The sequence below is a fragment of the Branchiostoma belcheri genome, unplaced genomic scaffold, assembly GCF_001625305.1.
Source record: "Branchiostoma belcheri isolate BF01 breed outbred unplaced genomic scaffold, Haploidv18h27 scaffold320, whole genome shotgun sequence".
Lineage (NCBI taxonomy): Eukaryota > Metazoa > Chordata > Leptocardii > Amphioxiformes > Branchiostomatidae > Branchiostoma > Branchiostoma belcheri.
In genome coordinates, this window is record NW_017803933.1 from 106,307 (window position 1) to 127,668 (window position 21,362).

Here is a 21,362-nt window from a genome sequence, read left to right on the forward strand (position 1 = left end):
TTGTATATAAACACCATATAAAGCGCAAGACCGAGTGGCGGACAACTCTATCACATTGCTAATTTTAAGCATGACAAAGAAGAATACAATCAATTACAAAACAGAAAATGGGCGTTAAAAATACAAATATAACATGCAAATAATGGATAATGCTGTGAAATTGAATGGTAAATTGTGGGCAGTTTATAAAAACATTTTATCAGTTGTAAACCGTTTTTGTTGACAATATAGGTTTAAGTCAAGGTCAAAATATGTCACGAGGTGGAAGCCCCTATATGATAAGTTAACACAAGCTTGTTCAGACAAAGCCTGCCAGGACGTTGTTGAATAGTATACCTGCGAAGTTTTCCAAGTGAATTTTAAATGTGACCCAAACATAGAATGCAATGCGGGGGAGTATCAGTATCAGTGCATTCTTAGCGCTGGCGGAAATGACGGCAGCCAGTACCATTCTCAGTACCTGCCGTGACGTCTACGCGGACGATAGGACACTTACAAGACAATGTCCGAGAGTCGTCTTCCCACGCCACGCGCACGTACGTACGGCGGCGCTTTTCCGCCCGGATGTCAACATTTTACACCTTTTCATCTTCAGCTGCTGATGACGAACGGAGTCTGATGTCATCACGAGCTCCGCGCGCTGATTGGTTGGCGCTGATTGGTTGAAGCAGCAGACATAAGACTGGAGCATCAGCCAGGAACGCTCAGCTGCAGACAAGCATTAGCTGCTGGCAGAACACATTTCAACGTCCAATTGCAACTGTGTGCTCGGTCAATGAGTGAACCAATTCTTCCGCTGAGCCAAAGAAAACTTCCCCCACTTTTGCAGGCAAATGGTTTACAGGATGAACCTTTCCACGGCATCGCCTGCGTCTGTGAAGTCCAACTCGTCGGAGGAAGACTACCGGTCCCGCCTGACGTGGGGAGAGGACGTGGCTATAGGGTCCTACATCGCAGTCGTGGGTGAGTCGGAACCGGTTCTTGGCAAAATATCACACGTCATATTCGTCACATTTATATTTTTAGTAGCGTTGCCGTTGTGTTGTTCTCCTGGGCTATCGGACAAGAGATTGAAAGATCATGGATTCGATTCCTGGCATTTTTGGCAAGACGCTGTGCCTTTGGGAAAGCAACTTTACATGACTTTCCTCACTCCACCCAGGTGTAAAAATGGGTAACCGTTGGGAAGGTAAATGCGGTGGAAGGAGTGGGATGGGCTCCGCCTTTCAATATCGTGCCCTAGACCCAGTACTGTGGATCAACAACCTACTGCCGTTATACGGCATCAAAGGGGCTTTGGGACCTTTACCCTTTTTATTCTAGTGAAAACACTACAGGTCGCGAGTTAAGTGTTCAGGAATATCTGTACTTGTCTATCGTCAGTGTGGAGATAATCACAAAGGCTTTTTGTAAACAACTGCAATCATAAGCCAGGAGGTAAGGAGAATATATACATGTTTCTAGTCCGGTGTCATTAGATATTCAGCTCACAACACCGATTTAAAGACCCCATTGTCCTGTAACTTTTTACATATGCCTCATCGTTGTAGTCAAAGAATTGGTCTTGTGTAGTGAATCTTACAAAGTGTTCAACGCGCTCTTCCTGAAATAGCACTTTCTTTGTCTACCGATGATTCCGGTTTCTCGCTCCTGTATTTGGATGATTCAATCTTACCCCACGCACTCAATGTACAGCATTAGGGATATGCTTCTACAGGGCATGGTTTATTGGATCATGCACGCATTCTGGACTTAAACGAAGTGTGTTGCCGCTAGAATACATATGTGCGTAAATTACACTGTGCATATATTTGGTCAAGGACATATAAACGTTACCGCTTTTCCTTACCGTTGCAGATACACTATTTCAAAATCAGTTAGTTGCGGATTTGGGCTATTTTCATATGTGCGTAAATAACACTGTACATTATTTGGTCAAGGAAATAGAAACATTTCTTCTTAACCACTGCAGATACATCACTCCGAAATCAATTAGTTGCGCATTTGGGCTATTTTCAGACCACAAATGTATACTTGCTTGCTCTCAGGCCCTTGTATTGAAACACAATGACCTGAGATATTGTCTAGTGGTCATGGTGCCTATGGCATGTGGAAAAAATAATTAACTCTATTAACTTCATGAACATAAAACTTGGCCTTGAAACTATTTTGTCAAGATCTACAGGATAGCATACTATTGTATGCTCCAAGACCTTCTCTTTCATAGCTGCACCAATGGGTCAAAAAATATGTATGATGAATTCCCTCAAGATGATTTTCGTCAACTTTTCAGCATCGAAGTCTCGTGTTATCTTCAACATAACATGTGCCTAAATTATCTATCCTTTTTCAAATGTAGAGTAATAAACGTACTTTAGCGTAGTTTCCCTGTCCTTTCAACGTCTTGAAAACTCAGTTTCGAATCGATATCTCAGACAAGACCTGCTAGCTAAGTCTCTACCTAGTTCACCTAGCAACATCTGGCAAAGTAAACCCACTAATTTCACGTGGGAGGGTATCCGCTTCTTTCAACGGTTGGCTTCAGATTAAATTTGTGACAGTTCAGAAATGAACTAATCCGTGTGGCGGACCAGTACATGTGTTCAAATGTTTAATAGAGGCCGCCACATCTACATACTACCTAACTGCACAGTACACAGCACCAGCCAACGCCAGGAAGCAACAGGTGACTGGGTGTTTTAATGGGCGAGCCAGGTTTACAGGCTTCGTAGTGTTGATGTAACGGTTGGCCTTAGCCTGCGTTTCTTATTAGCATTTAAAACACAAATTACAAGGACAATGTGACGTCCACTCAAGTTACAACTTATTTTGTTACGACAAATTGACACAAAATAACAATTATTTAAGTCATGTGTACAGTGGCGCGCCCCTCTCTCCCTAACTACGATATACATGTATAATGAGTAAAAAATGAAATGCTGTGATTATAATGCATTAACGGAGAACCTCTATGTAAAAGATGAAGTTTGGAATTGTCAGATAAGTTATAATTATTAAATGATTTTTCGCGTTTCAGGACACAAACACATTGACGCATATTATACTGGTCTCTGTGTGTAGGAAATAACAAGTCCACATTCGAGGAAGACTGATTGCTTTCGGGAGGCTTTCCTCCCTTAGTACGTACGTAAATGCCCACCGTTCGCTTTGTGAAACGCTGAAATAGCAGCTACAGATGTAACAGTAATAGCCTGGTACTCAATGGATGTGTTAGTAGGTAGCTACAGGTAATTCCCTCAACAAAGATGGGCGACAGACAAGGTTGTTTAGGGACTGGTAAAGGCATTAAACCTCACTTTCCTGTCTGAACTGATTTCCCCAGTTACCGACAGAGTTATGATGGGAATCTGCCTGCCAGATAAAGTGTCAGTCAGCGGAAAGATTGAGATCCGTGTTTTAGAAACTGTTCGGGCCTTGTGGGTACTGCAATGTTGATGGTACGGACATACTGATTCCATTTGATGGATGTCGTCCTCTGGGAACCCAAAAACGTATGCAAGCGTGCAAAAAGAGGTGCCTTCATTATAAAATCTAAGGAGTCAGGAAGTCGACTAAATGACTGAACACACAGAGCACGGTATACCAAACAATATATATTTTTGTTCTTTCATATCTTCCTCGACTTTGGAAGACTTGATGATGCAAGCAAGTGGTAATCTGTACCTAAGTGAAAAGTATGTGCTTTTGATACGGACGAAACTTGATGCGCGCGTGGATGTCATCCATATAATCAGGTCAGTGTGGCCTAATGGAGGGAAGGCAAATAACAAAAGCCTTTGTCACGGCTTTGCGGCTTTTTCGTAGATTCCGGGTGAATAAAGTGAATCCGCCCTCAGAGAGCTACATTGTAGATTCTACTCCCTCTAGAACACATCGGTGTTAAGGCACAAGCTTGTAGATTGGGAAGGAACAAAATATGCTGTAAAAATGCTCACTTGCTGGGAATATCATGCTTAAAAGCAAAAAGAGGAGAAGTTGAGCCTAAGACTCAGGAAAATCTGACTTTTTCGCGTAAATGCTTTTTTCAACATAAGCTATTCAGTAGAGATAGCTGTGGTGATACAATATACATAAGTAGGACTATGCTACCACACTACAGTACCATGCTATACCAGGAACTGTCAGGCAGTCTGCACACACGCTTTTGCCATTCTTCTTATTCAAAGCCCTGTTGTCTATCAATGTACTGTCAAGGCAATCTTTGTCTTCTTTACATAAGACTAAGTCAGGGTATATGACATAGTGATGTCAGGCGCGCAACAGGAAATTTCCCCAAATGACGACGTAACCCTTGTCTCGCCTGGTCTCGCGAGGGTTCTCGAGATATCACGTCTGTCTAGTCGCCTGCTGAAAGGGCTTCAAGGAGGAACGCCCATAATGAAATTTGTTATCCAGAAATGAGTCTGAGATAAAATGAAGTTACGTGTGCAGCATAGCATGTCCAGAACGGGAGATACTAGTAGTCACATCAAAACCGGAAGTTCTGCTACAGTACCATTGAAAGTCGCTGGGAGAACCATAATCGACCTTGTCCTTTATTTTATCGATACCTAGTATATTACCTACCCAACTATCAAATATCATTAACATCGATCCACAGTTTTTTGAGATGCACACACGACACCGAAACATTGGCTTGGCCTGCTCGATAATAAGAAGAAAATGACATGATGCATATTCCAGACACTTTAATCTATTACAAGTTTTACTTTGCATGTCTCAAAGTCGTTTGATCAATCTTGGGTTGACAAAAATAATGAGAGGGGTACATGAGTCATTTAAGAATTGAAAAAAAAATGTGTGAGCATTGAGGTTTACCCCACGTGACAACAATGTTTGTCTCTGAGCATTCCAACTGACAGTTTATGAATCACATGCAGTGCCAGCTTTCCCCGAATTTGCAGTAGAATTGCAAGTGCATAAGTAATATACTTCGGCACCGTGGTGTTGCTGCAACAACATATATTCTTGTAAAATGTTGACAGTGTCCCGTCACATATGCCCTGCGATCTTTATCAAGTCACAAAACTAAGGTTATTCTTGGAATAGCCGTGCATGTATCCTGCGAAATCATGGAACAGACAGCCTTAGATGCTTGTGGGCTCGGTTGGTTCTGTCGCAACCTGCTTGAAAAAAAATTCTACTGCATCAAAATTGTACGACCACCTATGGCGAATGTGACCACGCCTTAACACTTTTTCCAGGTTTATCCGTGTTTGTTACTGTGTGATGATCTTTTTTGTCTAAAATGTTCCCATTTGACCACATCGTCCCCACACCTTTATATCTCAAGAAATAAAATCCAAAAGAAGGCGGTTACCGGTATACCCAGTCTGCTGTCGTTAGGACTATTCTTCACAAATCATGACAGGCACGTTAATTTGACCCGTAGGTGCTCGTTAATTAGATTAGTCCTAAACCTACGCGCCTCATTGACCCCAGCCTTACCATGATGTCGTCGGTATTATCTGGAGCTTTTTTTAGGCTTGACATGCAATTTTCTCCTAATGCGAGGGCCTTAGATAGGCGTCACTATGCAGTAAAACACCAAATGATGTCCTGCGAGGGAAATTATATATTTCGGTGCATATACAGTAGTGTTGGGCATGGGCAGCGCCCTTCAGCTGTGTGAATGGTGTGTTCAGTACCAAGGACAGGGCCCTTCAGCTGTGTGGATGGTGTGTTCAGCACCAAGGACAGGGCCCTTTAGCTGTGTGGATGGTGTGTTCAGCACCAAGGACAGGGCCCTTTAGCTGTGTGAATGGTGTGTTCAGCACCAAGGATAGGGCCATTCAGATGTGTGAATGGTGTGTTCAGCACCAAGGACAGGGCCCTTTAGCTGTGTTCAGCACCAAGGACAGGGCCATTCAGCTGTGTGAATGGTGTGTTCAGTACCAAGGACAGGGCCCTTTAGCTGTGTGGATGGTGTGTTCAGTACCAAGGACAGGGCCCTTCAGCTGTGTGAATGGTGTGTTCAGCACCAAGGACAGGGCCCTTTAGCTGTGTGGATGGTATGTTCAGCACCAAGGACAGGGCCATTAAGATGTGTGAATGGTGTGTTCAGCACAAAGGACAGGGCCCTCAGCTTTGTGGATGGTCTGTTCAGCACAAAGGACAGGGCCATTCAGCTATGTGAATGGTCCTCTATTTGTGTGAACAGCACCAAGGACATTTTTACTGTATTGAGCGGAAATTTTCTTCAACCGGAACATTAGAGCTATCTAACGTCTCCTGTGTCTATGGCCGTTTTTACTCTGTATTCCTTGCAGGGTTGGTGAGAGTTACCAGGAAGAACATGTCAACGTTTCGTCCCAGAAATGGATGAAAAGAATCTGAGTTGGCAGATTCATTAGAGAGAAGTAGTCTCACCTCCGGGAACATTTGCTTTTCGGTTAACCTCGCGTCCATTCCATTTGCCCTTTTTTGTTCCAGATGGACAGTTTCCCCCATATCTCATAAAACTATCTAACTGCTTGATGAGAACCTCAAAGTTTGCAATTTCTGCAGCTATCTCAGAGCTTCCTGTACATTTGACTTTTGGCAAACTCAAAACAGCCGCCTCACTAGGATAAACCTCCAGGGCAGTAGCTTATGGAGCTTCAGAGCGTTCATTTTCATGCTGATTTTCTCAAAGGGATGATGAGCTGTTTCGTAACAAACATCAGAATCCCTGCCACGTACCACCTTGAACGCCCTTCTCAAATACTTCAACGTGAAATACAAACAAAGGAGGTAGCAAAAAGGGTGTCAACGTGCCGCAGAACGTTTAAATGCTGGCAATATGCTTTTTGCAATAATGAATAACACATCCCGAAGTAGACATATGACATATAAGTGATAAGGTGACCTTCTTGTCATCAATCACTACATGAGAGCTTGTCGTACTCTGACATATTCTGACGACTTTGGCATAGCTGCAATTGTATCCGGTCTACATTTAATAGAATTAAATTCCACGTCTCGTATGTGCATTCCTGCCTGACGTAACTTGTCATTTTAATTACTACCCTTCGCACCTGGCTCAGTAGATAAGAGTCAGTATGTTATTTTTTTTTTATTAAATTGTTGTGTGATATTACGTTCCGCAGAATTTGACGTGCATATTTTGTATCTTGAACCGTTCCAGTATCGCGGGTCCAATCATGGCGGCCTGGGTTGAGATTGTTTTCTATTGCTAGCGACTTTTCTGGCAAAGATACCCTCTTTAGCTAAACCTGATTGAGGGCAATATTTGCACTTCCAACATCCGTGGTTGATTGCTTTTGTTGCTGAACGACTGCAAAGATAGCCCCCGGCTTGGTTTGACAGTAAGAAACCTCTTCCGCGGTTCGTCCCGGAAATTAAAAGATGAATATGAAAATGAAACAGCACTGGTGAAACTTCCCTACAGGCTGTAAAAGGAGTTTGTCTCAGAGATGTGCCCAAGAATCTATCCCGCATATCAGCAGCTAAACGCCGAGGAGGGGTTTTAGTCGAGACTTAAATCAGCCCGTGTTATCTAGGACGGAGCGTACAGCCCAGGCTGACCCGGCGTCTGATCTTACACCCCCATTACATCTCGTCGGCTCCTCGGTGACTCGCACTCCCTAAAAGGCCGTCGATTAAAAGCGAAAGAACGCTTTTTCACTTCAATAGGCGGGAGAAGAATCTGCGACCTTAGCTTAGGCTACAAGGACTTAATTACATGGATGGCATCCGCGCGTGCATCAATTGTCGTCCGTTTACAAAAAAAAGTAACCATACTGTTTGTTTGACTTTGGATACTTGAAGGATATAGAGGCAGAAAGGACAGAAGACATTGTCTGAGGAACGGAAGCAGGGGGCTCGAATTACCCTTTGTTTGCACCACCGAGTCTTCCAATAGAGTCAAAGAAGATGTGGACCAACAAAATTGAAAAAGTTGTTGTTTGGTATATCGTGCGTGTTCAGTCATTCGTTAAACCTTCCTGATAAATTCAATCTCATAAGAAGAGCAAACGTTTTGCGCAACATTTCTAAAACTCGCTCCCTCACATCAGTTTTGATGTGCCCAGAGGATGCCATAAACATAATCAAACCAGTGTGGTCCTATGAGAAAGAGACTACGAGTTTTCTGGTTTACCAGCTTTTCCTTTAGATGTTTGTGAGGTGTGCTGCGTTCGTGGTGACCAATACTAGACATGGTGACATTGTCATAAAGCTTTAGCACACCCTGGAGTGATTAACGACATCGCCATGTAGGCATAAATGATTTGAGAGCTTGGATATCCGGATGCGTATGCTAAAAGAGGCGCCGTTTTCCTATAACAGATATCCTTGACAGGATGTGCAGGGAATTTATTTTCAGGTAGTTTTGTTCAGAAACAGTAACGCTACATGGAAACATGGCAGTTATGATACAACTACTGGGGTATCCGGGCCCTTTTGATCAACCACTACTATCCCCGTGCTTTGGAGCAAATCTATCAGCATTCTTGGCGTAACCGAGGCGCCAGTGTCTAAACAGGTGCCTTAGATGTCCGATCATGCCCACTTAGCTGCTGTAGTTTGAAAGCACAACTGTGTACAGTGTCACTGCGGTAGGGCAAAGGTCAGGCCATTTCCACTGAGCAGGCATGCAGGTCATAACCTTTGCTACTTTATGAATGATAAAAAGCAATTATACCACAGATTGGTGTACCATATAGGCTAGAAGAAACACCATCATAAATTTTGTGTCATACTCGGTTACCACAACCCTACGTGTCATGTATCTATATGACAGTGTAATACATCATTGGCATTGCACACTCATATCTTTGTGGTGGTTATTGCAGACAGTGTATTTACCTCCGTGTATGGAAGTATTGTTTTGGGTGGCTGAACTGTGGACTCTATCTGTTTATTCTGACAGAGTAGGTTGACAGCACGTGGGTGGTAGGAAGATAAATATTGACAGAATTACAGGAGGTCTCAAGCCAGCAGGAATTGGGGGAATTCAGGAAGCCGACGTTTGTATACTTCCCGGAAGTCTAAAATCTATTTGCTGTACCTTTACAATGTGTTGCTAATGCTGAAGCAAAGATTCAGGTGACTACTTGCTAGCTGTGAAATAAACGTGCAATACGGAAACCGTAGGGCATAATTTTGACAGCGCCGCTGTGAATGTTACAGAAAATGTTTCTGAACAAAACTACCTGAAAATGAATTCTCTGCACATCCTGTCAAGGATATCTCTTATAGCAAAACGGCGCCTCTTTTAGTACACGCATCTATACTCCCAAATCCTTTATGCCTACATGGCGATGTCGTTAATCAACTGTGCAATAGGTGAGAGCTTTTCGCAGCTGCAGCGAGCCAAGAGTGCGATAGTACCCAACACTGTGAAAAATTCTTTTTGCTCAGGGCCCGTTTTGTAACCCCTGAATGAGCGATCTTTTTTTGCAATTCTAAAGACCACCGACCCACTTTCAACAGAGATGCAGCTACAAGGTTAGAGGTGGCCACAGATGACAAGGCATTCTCGTTTTGGAGGTACATTTATCCAGACACATTTTCCACGGGCGTTTTAGCGCCACAGGAAGATGTCTCCGGGTGCTGTTATGTGAGTCCCTTCTGGCTAAATGAAAATCAATCATGTACCTCGGCATGACGCGCGTTTTGTCACGTTCTGACACTGTTTGAATACCAGGCTGGATACCCTTTCAGCCGTTAAATGGAGCCTTCATGCCCTTTTTTCCCTGAAGCGTAGCAAACTCTTAATTCACCGGTACCGTTAATCGTACCCACTGTAGTTTAACTTGAAGAGTTGTCGGTAAATTATTCGTGAAGCGTAATTGGTCGCTTGAGTTCTACGTAGCACGTTATCTGTCATCTTGGATTCGTAGTTAAGCGTCAAAGGGGCAAAGCAGGATTGCCCAAATGTCACAAGGGAACGTCTTATTACTTTTATATATACTTACTATTTTACTCCGTAAAGGAATATGGTTGACAATTTTACCGTTAAGCGTTGTCGAGTCTCCTAAATTTACCCTTTACAGTAAAAGCTTTGCCAACCACCTTAGATTTATTTTTAAGCGCTCGTTGCACGACTCTTAGGACCCGACCACATTTGTCGCACGACCATCGTACGACCGCAAACTCTGGGCATTCGCGCGATATTGTTGTGCATATGTCGCACAAAATTTAGTAATTCTTCGAAATGGGCTGTCTAAGATGTTTGTCGCCAGTTATGTCTGTCACAGCTCAAAAATTCAAGGACAACAAAATCGTACGACGAATGTGGCTGCTCTGGTTCTGAAGGTGGATGAAGAATACATATACAAGTTCAGTATGAGCACGTATCGCAATCTCTGTAAACCCTGTGTAACATCATTGCGAGCTCTGACATTGATAACCGAATGTATGTCTTCAGTGTGCTCAACAATGCTTGAAAAGACTTTAAAACGCCCTTTCTTACCTACAACGTACCAGTTATAAATCCTGAGTACCGGCATGAAAGGCGAAGCCTGGCATGGCTCGTTGTGTGCTTTGAGTTCGCTTTTAATAGAACCACTCTAAATAAGACATGATAAATGCATGTAGTCTGGTTGGGAATGCTGTAACAGCCTGGCTGTCAGGTGCACTCAATAGTCCAAAATGCCTGTAAATCTTTGTAATGTATCATTACTGAAACGTAAGTCCCAATGAAACTCTGTCTAACATAACCTGTAGTCCTTTGGTCCGAGGAGAATCTCTGTCATGCACGACAGATGGGACAAAGCAGGGACGACCTGACAACCCAAGGAAAGGTTACATCAGGTAACAGGAGGGGAGTGTCATACATAAGCGATGAAAATTCTGGCAGGGAGCCTTTTCCGTACATGAAAGAGCAATAAGAAATGAAAGTTTTCACGTGAAGTATTGTTGTTGTGAATTTGGTATTTAAGGTAAAACGTTTGTTCCAATACAAAGGGAAGTATTCTCGCCTAGAGCTTTCGACCAGTCACTCTGGCCTTCTTTGGTAGACTGACCCAGTAAGACTTGACACGTGGTTTCTTTGAAGTGTGACGTCAACACTTGGTCAAACCAAGCCTCACTAGGCCAGTCTACTGAGGAAGACCAGAGTGACTGGTCGAAAGCTCTAGCTGGGAACATACCCTATTGTGTTAGAACAAAAGTTTTAATCATGTATCTAGCAACACAGGTAAACTTTCATGATACTTTCTTGTTTTATTCATTGTTGTTTCATTTTCTTGCAATATCTAGGTTTCTTTAAGTAGATACACAATACACTGTTAGGTTTAAAAGTTTGAAAAGAACACGCTGTTTATCAATTGTATAGAATATTCTATTCTGCGGCATCCTATAACATGTTGTACCTGCAGGGTTGCTGGCAATCGTGGGCAACTCCTTTGTGTTGGTGGTGTGGTTCAAGAGGCGGCGGTCCATGAAGGCTCCGGAGCTCTTTGCCGTTAATCTGGCCGTGGTGGACCTGTTGATAGCCCTGTGTTGCAACTCTTTTCAGGTGACGAGTCAGTTTCGTTGTTGTTCGTGGTGGTGTAAAGTCCTGCCTTGTTGCCAGTGATGTTGTAGATGATGGCTTTGTATGTACGCTGTAACGTTACATTGTGGTGTTGGCTGCCGAATGCTGTTCTGCCTTGTTGTCAGTGATGTTGTTGCTGATGGTGTTACTCGTACATGTTCGCTGTAATATTGGCTGATGAAGTTCTGCCTAAGCTTGTTGCCAGTGATTTTGTCGTTGTTGTTGGTGGTGTAAGCTCCTGTCTGGTTGTCAGTAATGCTGTAGCTAAAGGTCTTACATGTACGCTGACTTGTGGCGTTGCCTGATAAAGTTCTGCCTTGTTGTCAGTGATGTAGCTGATGGTGTTACATGTACGTTGTGGTTTTGGCTGATGATGTTTTGCTTTGTTGCCAGTGATGCTGTCGCTGATGGTGCTGTCTGATGTTGTAGTTGTAATCTTTTGTACTGGCTCTTGTTACGTGCCTCGCATTGCAAATCTATGTCTTTGGTCCTCATTTTGCGAGGAACGCGAGAAATTGCTACTTACACCGAAGGTGAATCGCCACATGCTATCCGGGAGGCCCAATCAGCCTCTGACCGCGATAGGGTGTGAAACACATGCTATTAGACCGCATATCCTAGTCACAGCGAAGTTTTTAGTTATATTATTACCACAAACTCTTTCAACACATAATTTCTGGCCAGTCACAGTATAGTGTTAAGTCACCACAAAACCTTTCATCAAATAATTTCTGGCTCAGCAGACGTGCAGCAAGCGAGATAATCGATAGAATTTCCATCAACGCCATCGTGCTAGACGATCTCTTAGACTAAACGATCCTGACAAACGGAAAGACTTGGGTCGATATGTGTCAGGACGAGTGTGTACAGTTCGGTTAGCTGGCAATTGTTGGGTAATCCTGGCATATTCATTTTAGTTTAAAGAGAATTACTGTATTAGCAAGTCTTTACATTTTACTACATGCGATGGACTTCTAACACCAGTCTGGCCCATAAACTCTGTTGAAATGAAAATCAAATTTGACGTGAACCTTATTGCAGTAAAACCTAGTGTCACAGTGAGGATTTTAGTCTTCAGTGTAAACCGCACGTGTGATGTGTGAGTGAAAGGATGAAATGACGCCTCTATATGTGAAGGCTTTAGGAATTTGTGAGCAAACAAACTTCTAATATCTTGTAGTTTCCTTGATAAAGGTTATACATCCCAGGGGAACATTGCCTAATACAAAAGAACTATGACAACTGGCATCATATGACATCCGATACCTTTTAGTACCGATACTTAGTCACTGATGTAATATCATATTAGATGCTTTCTAAAACCGCCAACTCTTAAGATAATTTACCCATCTGCTTGATTATATTTATTTTGTATTATGTAATATAGTTTCTCTGATTTACCAAGATACATTCGATAGAAATCAGTGAAGTATAGAATCTAATAAAACGCTGGTATTTTGTGTGACAAAGCTTTGGGATTCGGATGCGACCTCAACCGTACTGCAGACAAACAAATACACCTTACAGGATCTATGAAACCGAACAATAGTGTAATGGCAGATGCTAGTTTACGACGAAGCTGTAAAGAGCTGTTGTTCTATGTGGTGTATTTCATCTCTAAATTGAGATCCCCTAATTTGGACATTACTCACACAACGGTGGGGATGCAGGCACGTAAACGGTCCTGGCACAACGACGTCCCTATAATTGCCAACATATCTTTTGAAAGAAATATAATTCTTAATTCTTATATTCAACAATAATAAATATTGCAACAGGCTCGGTGAGATCTTCACAGTAATAAATGAAACAAGAAATTCATTACAACTAATTAATATTTATATTAATATATATAACAATTAATATATATAACAATTAATATTTCTTGTTTTGATTGCTTGGCTTGAGGTAAATTTACCATGGAGTACCAATATGCCACTGTCAATCTAACTCGGGAAAAGTCACCCACCGTCCTTGAAACACCTGCATGCCTAACATACAGCCGCAGACTTAGCTTCTCTGGATTGTCTGACCTTGTTGAAGGGTATATGTATTTTGAAAATGGTGGAACCAGATCCTGGATTCTTGAAATGTTTCGGTTGAGTTGAAGAAGTCTTCTGTAAAATGCACATCTTATCTCTTCTGTAACACCATAATCTGATAGATGGTGAATTGTCTTGAACGTACTTGGTAGACGTTCACATATCCCCGGCGCCTGAAAGTAAGACTGGGTTTTCCGCTAGCTGGAGCGAAAACATCATCACCCGAAGGTAGGCTTACTAGGAGTGGGTTTTGTAGTGTACGGAGGTAGACACTCGTGATCATCAACGCGTACAAAGATTTTCTTAGGCAGCCATCTGCGCACATATAGCTGTAACATGTACATGGTACATCATTCTTGTGATTCATCATCTAACTTCCCAGACAGTCGACGTGCCCAAGGTATCAACAAGGCGCGTTGTGCTAGCCCGGATGCCAGCATTTTTAGCTTCAGTGCCCTCGCTTCGTGACGTAATGAGCTGATGCCCTCTGCTGATTGGATGAGCCCTGATGATAGCAACGCTTAAATTTGGCCAATCAGCGTGACTGTACTATGTTGAAATCCTCAACAGAATTTCAAATGACAGACGGATAGAATATGTGCAGGCCCAGACTTTTTCTGCAAGGAAGCAACGAAGAGAGCGTGCTAAGGCCATGTTGATTTGATTATATGGATGACATCCGCGCGCGCATGAATTTTCGACCGTTTCCAAAAAAAAAAAGTTTCCAACCACACTGTAAATTGTACAAAACAGTTGCAAAATGAGCAAATATATACCGAAAGTTGCAAAAAAAATATTTGAAAACGATTCCAACGTCGTAGAATGCCAAAATCAAACAAAAAACTAAAATGCAAAGAAATGAATTTAAAGAGTAGATTATTCGCCATACCATACTCTGTGTCATTTGTTCGACCTTCATAACAATGTAGGTTTCATGAAAGCAACTTTTTTTTTTTGCAAAACTTTTTTTTTATTCGCGCGCTCGCATCAGTTTTGGGGTTCCCAGAGGATGTCATCCATATAATCAAATCAACATGGCCTAAAGCTAAAAAAAAAGGCCAGCATCCAGACTAGCGTTACGCAACATCAATATCGCCGTGGCTCACGAATGTCTCTATTTGACCTCCATGACCTGGTAATAGCCTTCTCTTTCCGCAGATCGCAGCGAGTTTCAACCACGGGTGGATGCTGGGTAATGCCGGTTGCCAGGGTTACGCCTTCCTAAGAACACACCTCGGCACGACTAACATCTTAACGATCATCGCACACGCGCTGGCGCGGTACATCAAAGTCTGCCACACCAAGTTCAGTACGTGACTCTCTTCACCAACCACCATCCAAGTGTCTGATCAGCATGATTGTAGCTAGATGTGTAGACCCGGTTGAATTACATCATCATCATACAATTCCAATATATCCGCACAAGAACCCAAAACACTTCATGAACGTCTGAAAATTTTGATGCTTACGAAAACCCCAAATTAGAATAATATCCGGAAGTCTGAAATCTGCATTTCAGCTGTGATTGTAGCTAGCAGTGTGTAGTCATTACACGCATGTAGCACAAATTATTCACACCAACTGAAGCGTGAACGTTGTGAAACGCAACATTAAATTTTGAATAACAGATTAAAGTGCAACACATATAACATTAGATGGGTATTTTGTTTTGCATGGCTGAGTTGTGGGTAACGTTTTCGTCTCTACTAGTCATAATAGCCTGGGTTGCATGGTGGGTGGGAGGTGATTATTGACAGTTGATTGATAGGAGGGTCGGACCTGACGGTGACCGTGCTGTCAGTCTTACTTAAGGTTTGTGGAGGAAGTTAGAAAGTGGTGTATACAAAATTGAATTACATCATACACTTCCCTCCAAGTTCCAATACATCCACGAACACCCATACACTCCTGGACGTGTGTAAACTTGAAGATCACGAAAACCCGACATACGTATACTTCCTGGAAGTCTTAAATCCACAATTTCTTTTTCAAAATGTATTTTAAACACACAATCCAATCATTATTCCAAAGAAGGTACTAAGTGATGGACTTTGCATAAAGGGGTGAATTCTTGTCCTAGGTGATGAAGTGAACTTCACCAATGTCCGGCGCACGCTGGCGGCGGTGTGGACCACAGCCTTGTTCTGGTCAACAGCGCCGTTCTACGGCTGGGGCGCGTACTCCACCGAGCCGTCACACATCTCCTGCGGGCTAGACGTGGACCAGGTGTCGTCCTCTGCCGCCAACCAGTCGTACGTCTTCTTCCTGGTGCTGATGTTTATCGTTGCTCCGGTGGCGGCCATAGCTTTCTCCTACATCAAGATTATCGAGAAGGTTCGAGGCTCGCATCGCCGAACCTTCGGCCGCGGCCGACGGGTCGCCAGAAAGGCACAGCTTGAGCGAAAACTTACCAAGGTAAGCTACTTTATGGCTTTTATGTAGATACCTATGGGGTCATGAATTGATGTTGCGCAACAGTGATGTACAAGTGGACTTCTATCACGTGGTGAACATGGGCGGGGCACGACCTGTCTCAGCCAATAACAGTGTAATCTTGATCCGCCCTAACCAATCGCAGTGCAGATCGCAGTGCTCCTAAATTTGCCGCGTCTTTCAGAATTTCCTGGCCAACTCGAACGAACCACGGTAGCGACCGGTCGGGACAAAATTCTCTGTTGATTTTTACCGATAAAGAAGTCCCTTAACAAATCTATCAGCTGATTTTACAGTGCAGAGATTTTGTTTTCTAGCATCATAGTAACCATAGCGTACGTACTTACGGCGTGGTTACATACGTGGTTACGACCAATTAAATGTGCCGTTGGTCGTCGTGTGATTTTGATGTCGTAGGAATTTCAAACTGTCGCAAGGATCTAAGACAGCCTTTTTTGACAAGGCAGCTGAATGTCGTATGACACATGCTCGATTATGCCAAGAATGCCTTTAGTTTGCGATCATACGAAGGATCGCGATTGTTCAACGAATGTGACCAGCTCACAACCACATTCTGTTTATTTTTTCAGACTGCCATTATGGTTGGGCTGGGGTTCTTAATGGCGTGGACACCATACGCCATCCTCGCGCTGTGGTGCTGCTTTGCCGAGCCCGGGAGGTCGTCTCCCCTGTTCACCGCAGTGCCGGCTCTGTTCGTGCGGACAGCCGGCGTCTACAACCCCGTCATCTATCTCCTGCTCAACGATACCTTCCGCATGGAGGCCTACGCCATCACCACAGGCACCATTCGGAAGAAGATCACCCGGAAGTTCTCGGGGACTGTCGTCGTGCTGCATCTGGACGGAGACGACCCGGTCGTGTTCACCAGCGCCATGCGGCGGCACAGACGGAAGTCCATGAGGAAAGTGTCACGGGCGAGTAAAGAAGGCGGTACCGGAACAGGCACTACAACGTACAACTGAGGCCTAAAGAAGACGGTACCGGTTCTACCACGCAAAACTCAGGCCTAAAGAAGGGGGCACCGGTACTACCATGTACAATTGAGGGCTAAAGAAGGCGGTACCGGTTCTGCCACGCCGAACTCAGCCCTATAGAATGCGGTACCGGTTCTACCACGCAAAACTCAGGCCTAACGAAGGCGGTACCGGTACTACCACGCAAAATTGAGGGCTAAAGAAGGGGTACCGGTACCTGTACTTCTGCGTTTAACTGAGTCGTGAAGAAGGCGGTACCAGTACCGAAAATACAAGTGGGAAACTGATGGATGAGAGAGACCAACCTAGAGGATGTTATATGGATTCAGCCTCAAGTACCCTCGGCCACTTAACTCTGTCACAAGATACTAGTAGTACCTTATCCATGCACAAACTGTTCAGACTGTCAGGACCAGGAGATTTCAGTTCTCCTGCAGACACGGTAGGTGGCGTTTACTTGATGGAAAACAATTCAAGTCTCGAGGACAAACTTGAGCGGAAACGAAATTCAATAGTGCCCACGACGTATATGTATCCAGACGAACTGTGAGGGAAGAACATCAGGCCGACAAAGTGTTGAACTTTTTTTCCTCTAGACAGGTACCAAAACAAACTGATACCATGTTTAGCACATTAATGTTAGACATGCAGCAGGTTGCAATTGTATAAAATCCCTACCAGTCATTGTACAGCCCTCCAACAGAGTGGGTGAGTTGTGATAGACTTGTGATTTGCCGGTGTAATAATATATCACACTACAGATTGTATACACACACATTACATTTATGTTGTACGCATTATCCTGTTTGGCCAGTTTGAGGGCGCGTTGGTGTTCGTCGTACAATCGTCGTACAATCGCATTCTTAGCTTGGGATAGTGTTGTGGCCGTATTAAATTCAGCTGTCTCGTTATCGAAAAGACAGTTTCGTATTAGATCTTATCGGCAGCTAGTTCTGTCATACTCTGATTGAAAGTATTATCAAATCAAAATCATTCGACGACCTAAGGCGGATGTGCCCACGGCCTTACTGTGTGCACATACAGTCGGACATGTGATTCAAGTCAGTGGTACACGTTCACATTTCGTTCGGTCATGTAGGTATGTAGAATGTCACACATACTGGTGTATGGTAATGATGTGGGTTTTAAAGTTGAGGTTGAAAGACGTTGTGAAAGTTGGATTTTGTAATGAAACCCTCTGCCATAATGGTTATATTTGCCGTACAAAACTGTATATGTACATGTAACCTCTGAAGATATGGCAAGCTGGAATCTGTGTAGTATATCCCGTTGACGCTAGATGGCGCTCTTGCTGTGGCAGTCCTGGTCATAACGTAAACTGTGTTGGATTGTTGTGCCAAAGAGGTAATCAATTATTACAACGGTTGCATCAATAAAACCATTATAACATTTGCTTTTCTGCTCCGCCGATACCTAAATTGACTTCACAGTCTTTTATATATTTCTGTTTCCCACACTTGATATCACAGTACCTGACGTTGACGTAGATCAGTAAGTTGCATAAATACATCGCTTCACACACATTATGTTTTATGTCTCATGTACTGGAACACTTGCCTCTATAAGCAATTCTTTTTTCAATGGCCTATATCACCTTTTCCCCTTTACAACATATACTGCGCTCATTTTAGATAAAATAGTACTGTTCTATGCCGCTTTTTACTCGCAGCTTCGAGACGTCTCCTCCTTTCCTCCTCGAACGTAGATGTGTCTTTTGTTACGATAGCCCTCCAGGCTGGCCGAACAGCGGCAGCTGCCTCAAACTCAGATGGCTTGATGCCATACCATCCGACATGCAGGAACAGTATTAGACAAATAAGTTGATATTATCTGTATACAGAAGAGAAATCCTTCAGTTTCAGATAAGTATAACTGTATGATAGCAACAATCTGAGTATTGATTTCAGATTACAATAGTTGTGATCCTATAAGTAACAGATATACAGTAACTCTATCAGATAAATCACACAATTTGCATTTCCTAGGTGCAAATTTTAGAGACCTGCTAGGGATTCAAACAAACTATGATGATAGTATGAAATCCTTTATTAAAGATCCTTTTCACAGCTGAATTCAGATTAAACAGGCTGCGAAAGACGCATCATGTGACCTTCACCGCTGGGCGCCTCGGGCTCATTTCCGATGCTGTTTCCATCTATTTCTTTAGGCTTTTCTTATAAATTTTTTTCGTCATGTTTCCAAGTCGCGTACATCAAAGTAACTTTATTACTTCTAGCTTGTGCAAGAAAAAAATTCAATTTCAATAGAGGTTTCTTATAAAAGCTATACAGATAACACGTGTAGCGTATGTCTGATGGTAATAGAAAGCTCATACCATTCACGCAGAATAACCAAACTCATACTTGCAGTAATGTGAGGTTTATATGCCTAAAGCGAAAACATGTTTAAATTTTCCGCCCGTTTGTTGTTTGTTTCTCAAAGCCCGTAGACCGCCTTTAGAAATAACACATGTACAGCAGTTTTGTACAGTAGTAAGGACAAGCTGTATAAGGCGGGACTGTGAAATACTAGCTTCTGTCGTTTTGTGCGTTATGTAAGTTCTGCATGGATATCAAAGGCTGACATTTTCTGACATTGCGTCTGTTATGCTTGGCCACGATTGTAATTACGACGTCTCACATCGCTTTATTAGTGGAATATCTGGATGTGAAAAGGACAACATTTTATGCGCGTGTACCTTTACATGCTATTAGACATACCTACTCGAGGTATAAACCTGCAAGGCTTAATTAAAACGGCTTAGCGATTGTTTTGATTAAAACTTTTCTTGATCAGTAAATTAAGGATGAAGAAAACAAGAAGGAGACAAACAAACGTTTATACATGTATAAGTAAGTATGTTGAAGTCATCATGCGCCTGTTAGCCAGTTCTTGCTCTAAGGAGTCATTAATTTCCATTACAATGCTTAAGATTAACACAGTATACGTACAAAGTCCTGAGGAATCTGTATAATTTTCCAAATAAGTTGCATAGTATGATATCAGGCTCGCCACTTAGGCGTCGCCAAAAAAGACCTAAAACTTGTGACCTTTATGGAAAAAGTGCGGTGCACGCCATTAGAAATTCATGGTTTTAAACCTAAATCCAACTAAAAACAAGAGTTCCGAGATCTCATACCTCCATGAAATATAGGTTTGATATGTAAATGTAAATTTCTTCTTTGATTACGCAAATGACCTCTGCATTAACATAATATATGCATCGTGATGTTAACTTTTGATTAACTTAAAGATGTCCCAAGTATGACATTCCCATCATTCACCATTGAGAAATTTTTTGCATTAATTATGCAAATTAGGTCATCACATAGGTTACATACATTACATGTATGAAAGTTCTATAATGTAAAACACTGTAATTATAGAATTTCCTCATTAATTATGCAAATAAAGTCCTCATTTGCATAATTTGCAGTTAATTATGTACATCTCTCTGTCAGATACCTACACACCAAAAATGATGAAAATACGCTGTTCCTATCTGGACTTATTGGCTTTCAAAGATTTTGCCAGAAAGTCCCCTGCAGTTCCTGAACAAGCTGCTAGGGGGACCAAACCCACACCACTTATTCCTGACAGGAAAAGCTATCTGTCACCAAAAATTCAAGACCATAGCATGTTCAGGACTAAAGATACAAAAACCGGAAGTTCTGCTGCAGTACCAAGGTCATCCACCAGGAGGCCCATATTTGACCTTGGCCTTTGTATTCCTAAGACTTATCAGCATACCAAATATCATCACAATCCATAAAGGCGTTATGAAGTTATGCTGACTACAAAGTTGCGGAAACACACACAGACACACAGACACACACACAGACACACAGACAGACACACGCCGCCAAAAACAATACCTCCATTTTTCATGGAGGTAATGAGCATAATGGCGTCTTTGAATCATGCCAAATTTACCCGAAGCCTTTCAAATCATATCTCCGACGCCCCCATATTTAACGCCTAAATACTGCATTGTAAAAAGACGAAAAACCACTAGACCGCACAGCGAGCGAAATTTAATTTGTGGGACCCTTGATTTCATAATTGCAATACGATACAAAAGGTAAACGTATGTATGATTTTTAAAAAAAATTACAAAATATGTCTTTATCTATTAGATTCCTTTATAGCGATCTGATAAAATCTCTTCGGACGAAGCCACTAATGGCAAAGGTGTGTAAGAAACTGGCCTTCAGCAATATTCGTTTTGTACCAAGATGAAAGAAAATCCCGTCTATGAGCTCGAGTGCGTCCAAAACACGCGGCGCGTTTCTCAGCTCAGTATCTACTAACTGCCTCGGGGTTACGGGAAGATTCAGAGAGTTCCGGCTTACGTAGCCTTCGTCCTTT

At 42.7% G+C, this 21,362-nt stretch overlaps 1 protein-coding gene across 1 annotated transcript; it reads left to right on the forward strand.

The window, feature by feature from the left end:
• Nucleotides 1-566: 566 nt before the first annotated feature.
• Nucleotides 567-17,313, forward strand: LOC109475053 (opsin-5-like). Its single transcript, XM_019775596.1, has 5 exons — nucleotides 567-963; nucleotides 11,346-11,485; nucleotides 14,704-14,854; nucleotides 15,626-15,960; nucleotides 16,569-17,313. Exons 1-5 carry the CDS (start codon nucleotides 834-836, stop codon nucleotides 16,959-16,961), a joined length of 1,149 nt encoding a protein of 382 aa, XP_019631155.1. The 5' UTR covers nucleotides 567-833; the 3' UTR covers nucleotides 16,962-17,313.
• The last annotated feature ends 4,049 nt before the right edge of the window (nucleotides 17,314-21,362 follow it).

Coding starts and splice junctions, on each gene's coding strand:
- LOC109475053 (XM_019775596.1), top strand. CDS start 834: ATGGTTTACAGGATGAACCTTTCCACGGCATCGCCTGCGTCTGTGAAG. Junction 964..11,345: donor GTCCTACATCGCAGTCGTGG/GTGAGTCGGAAC, acceptor TTGTACCTGCAG/GGTTGCTGGCAATCGTGGGC. Junction 15,961..16,568: donor TTGAGCGAAAACTTACCAAG/GTAAGCTACTTT, acceptor TTATTTTTTCAG/ACTGCCATTATGGTTGGGCT.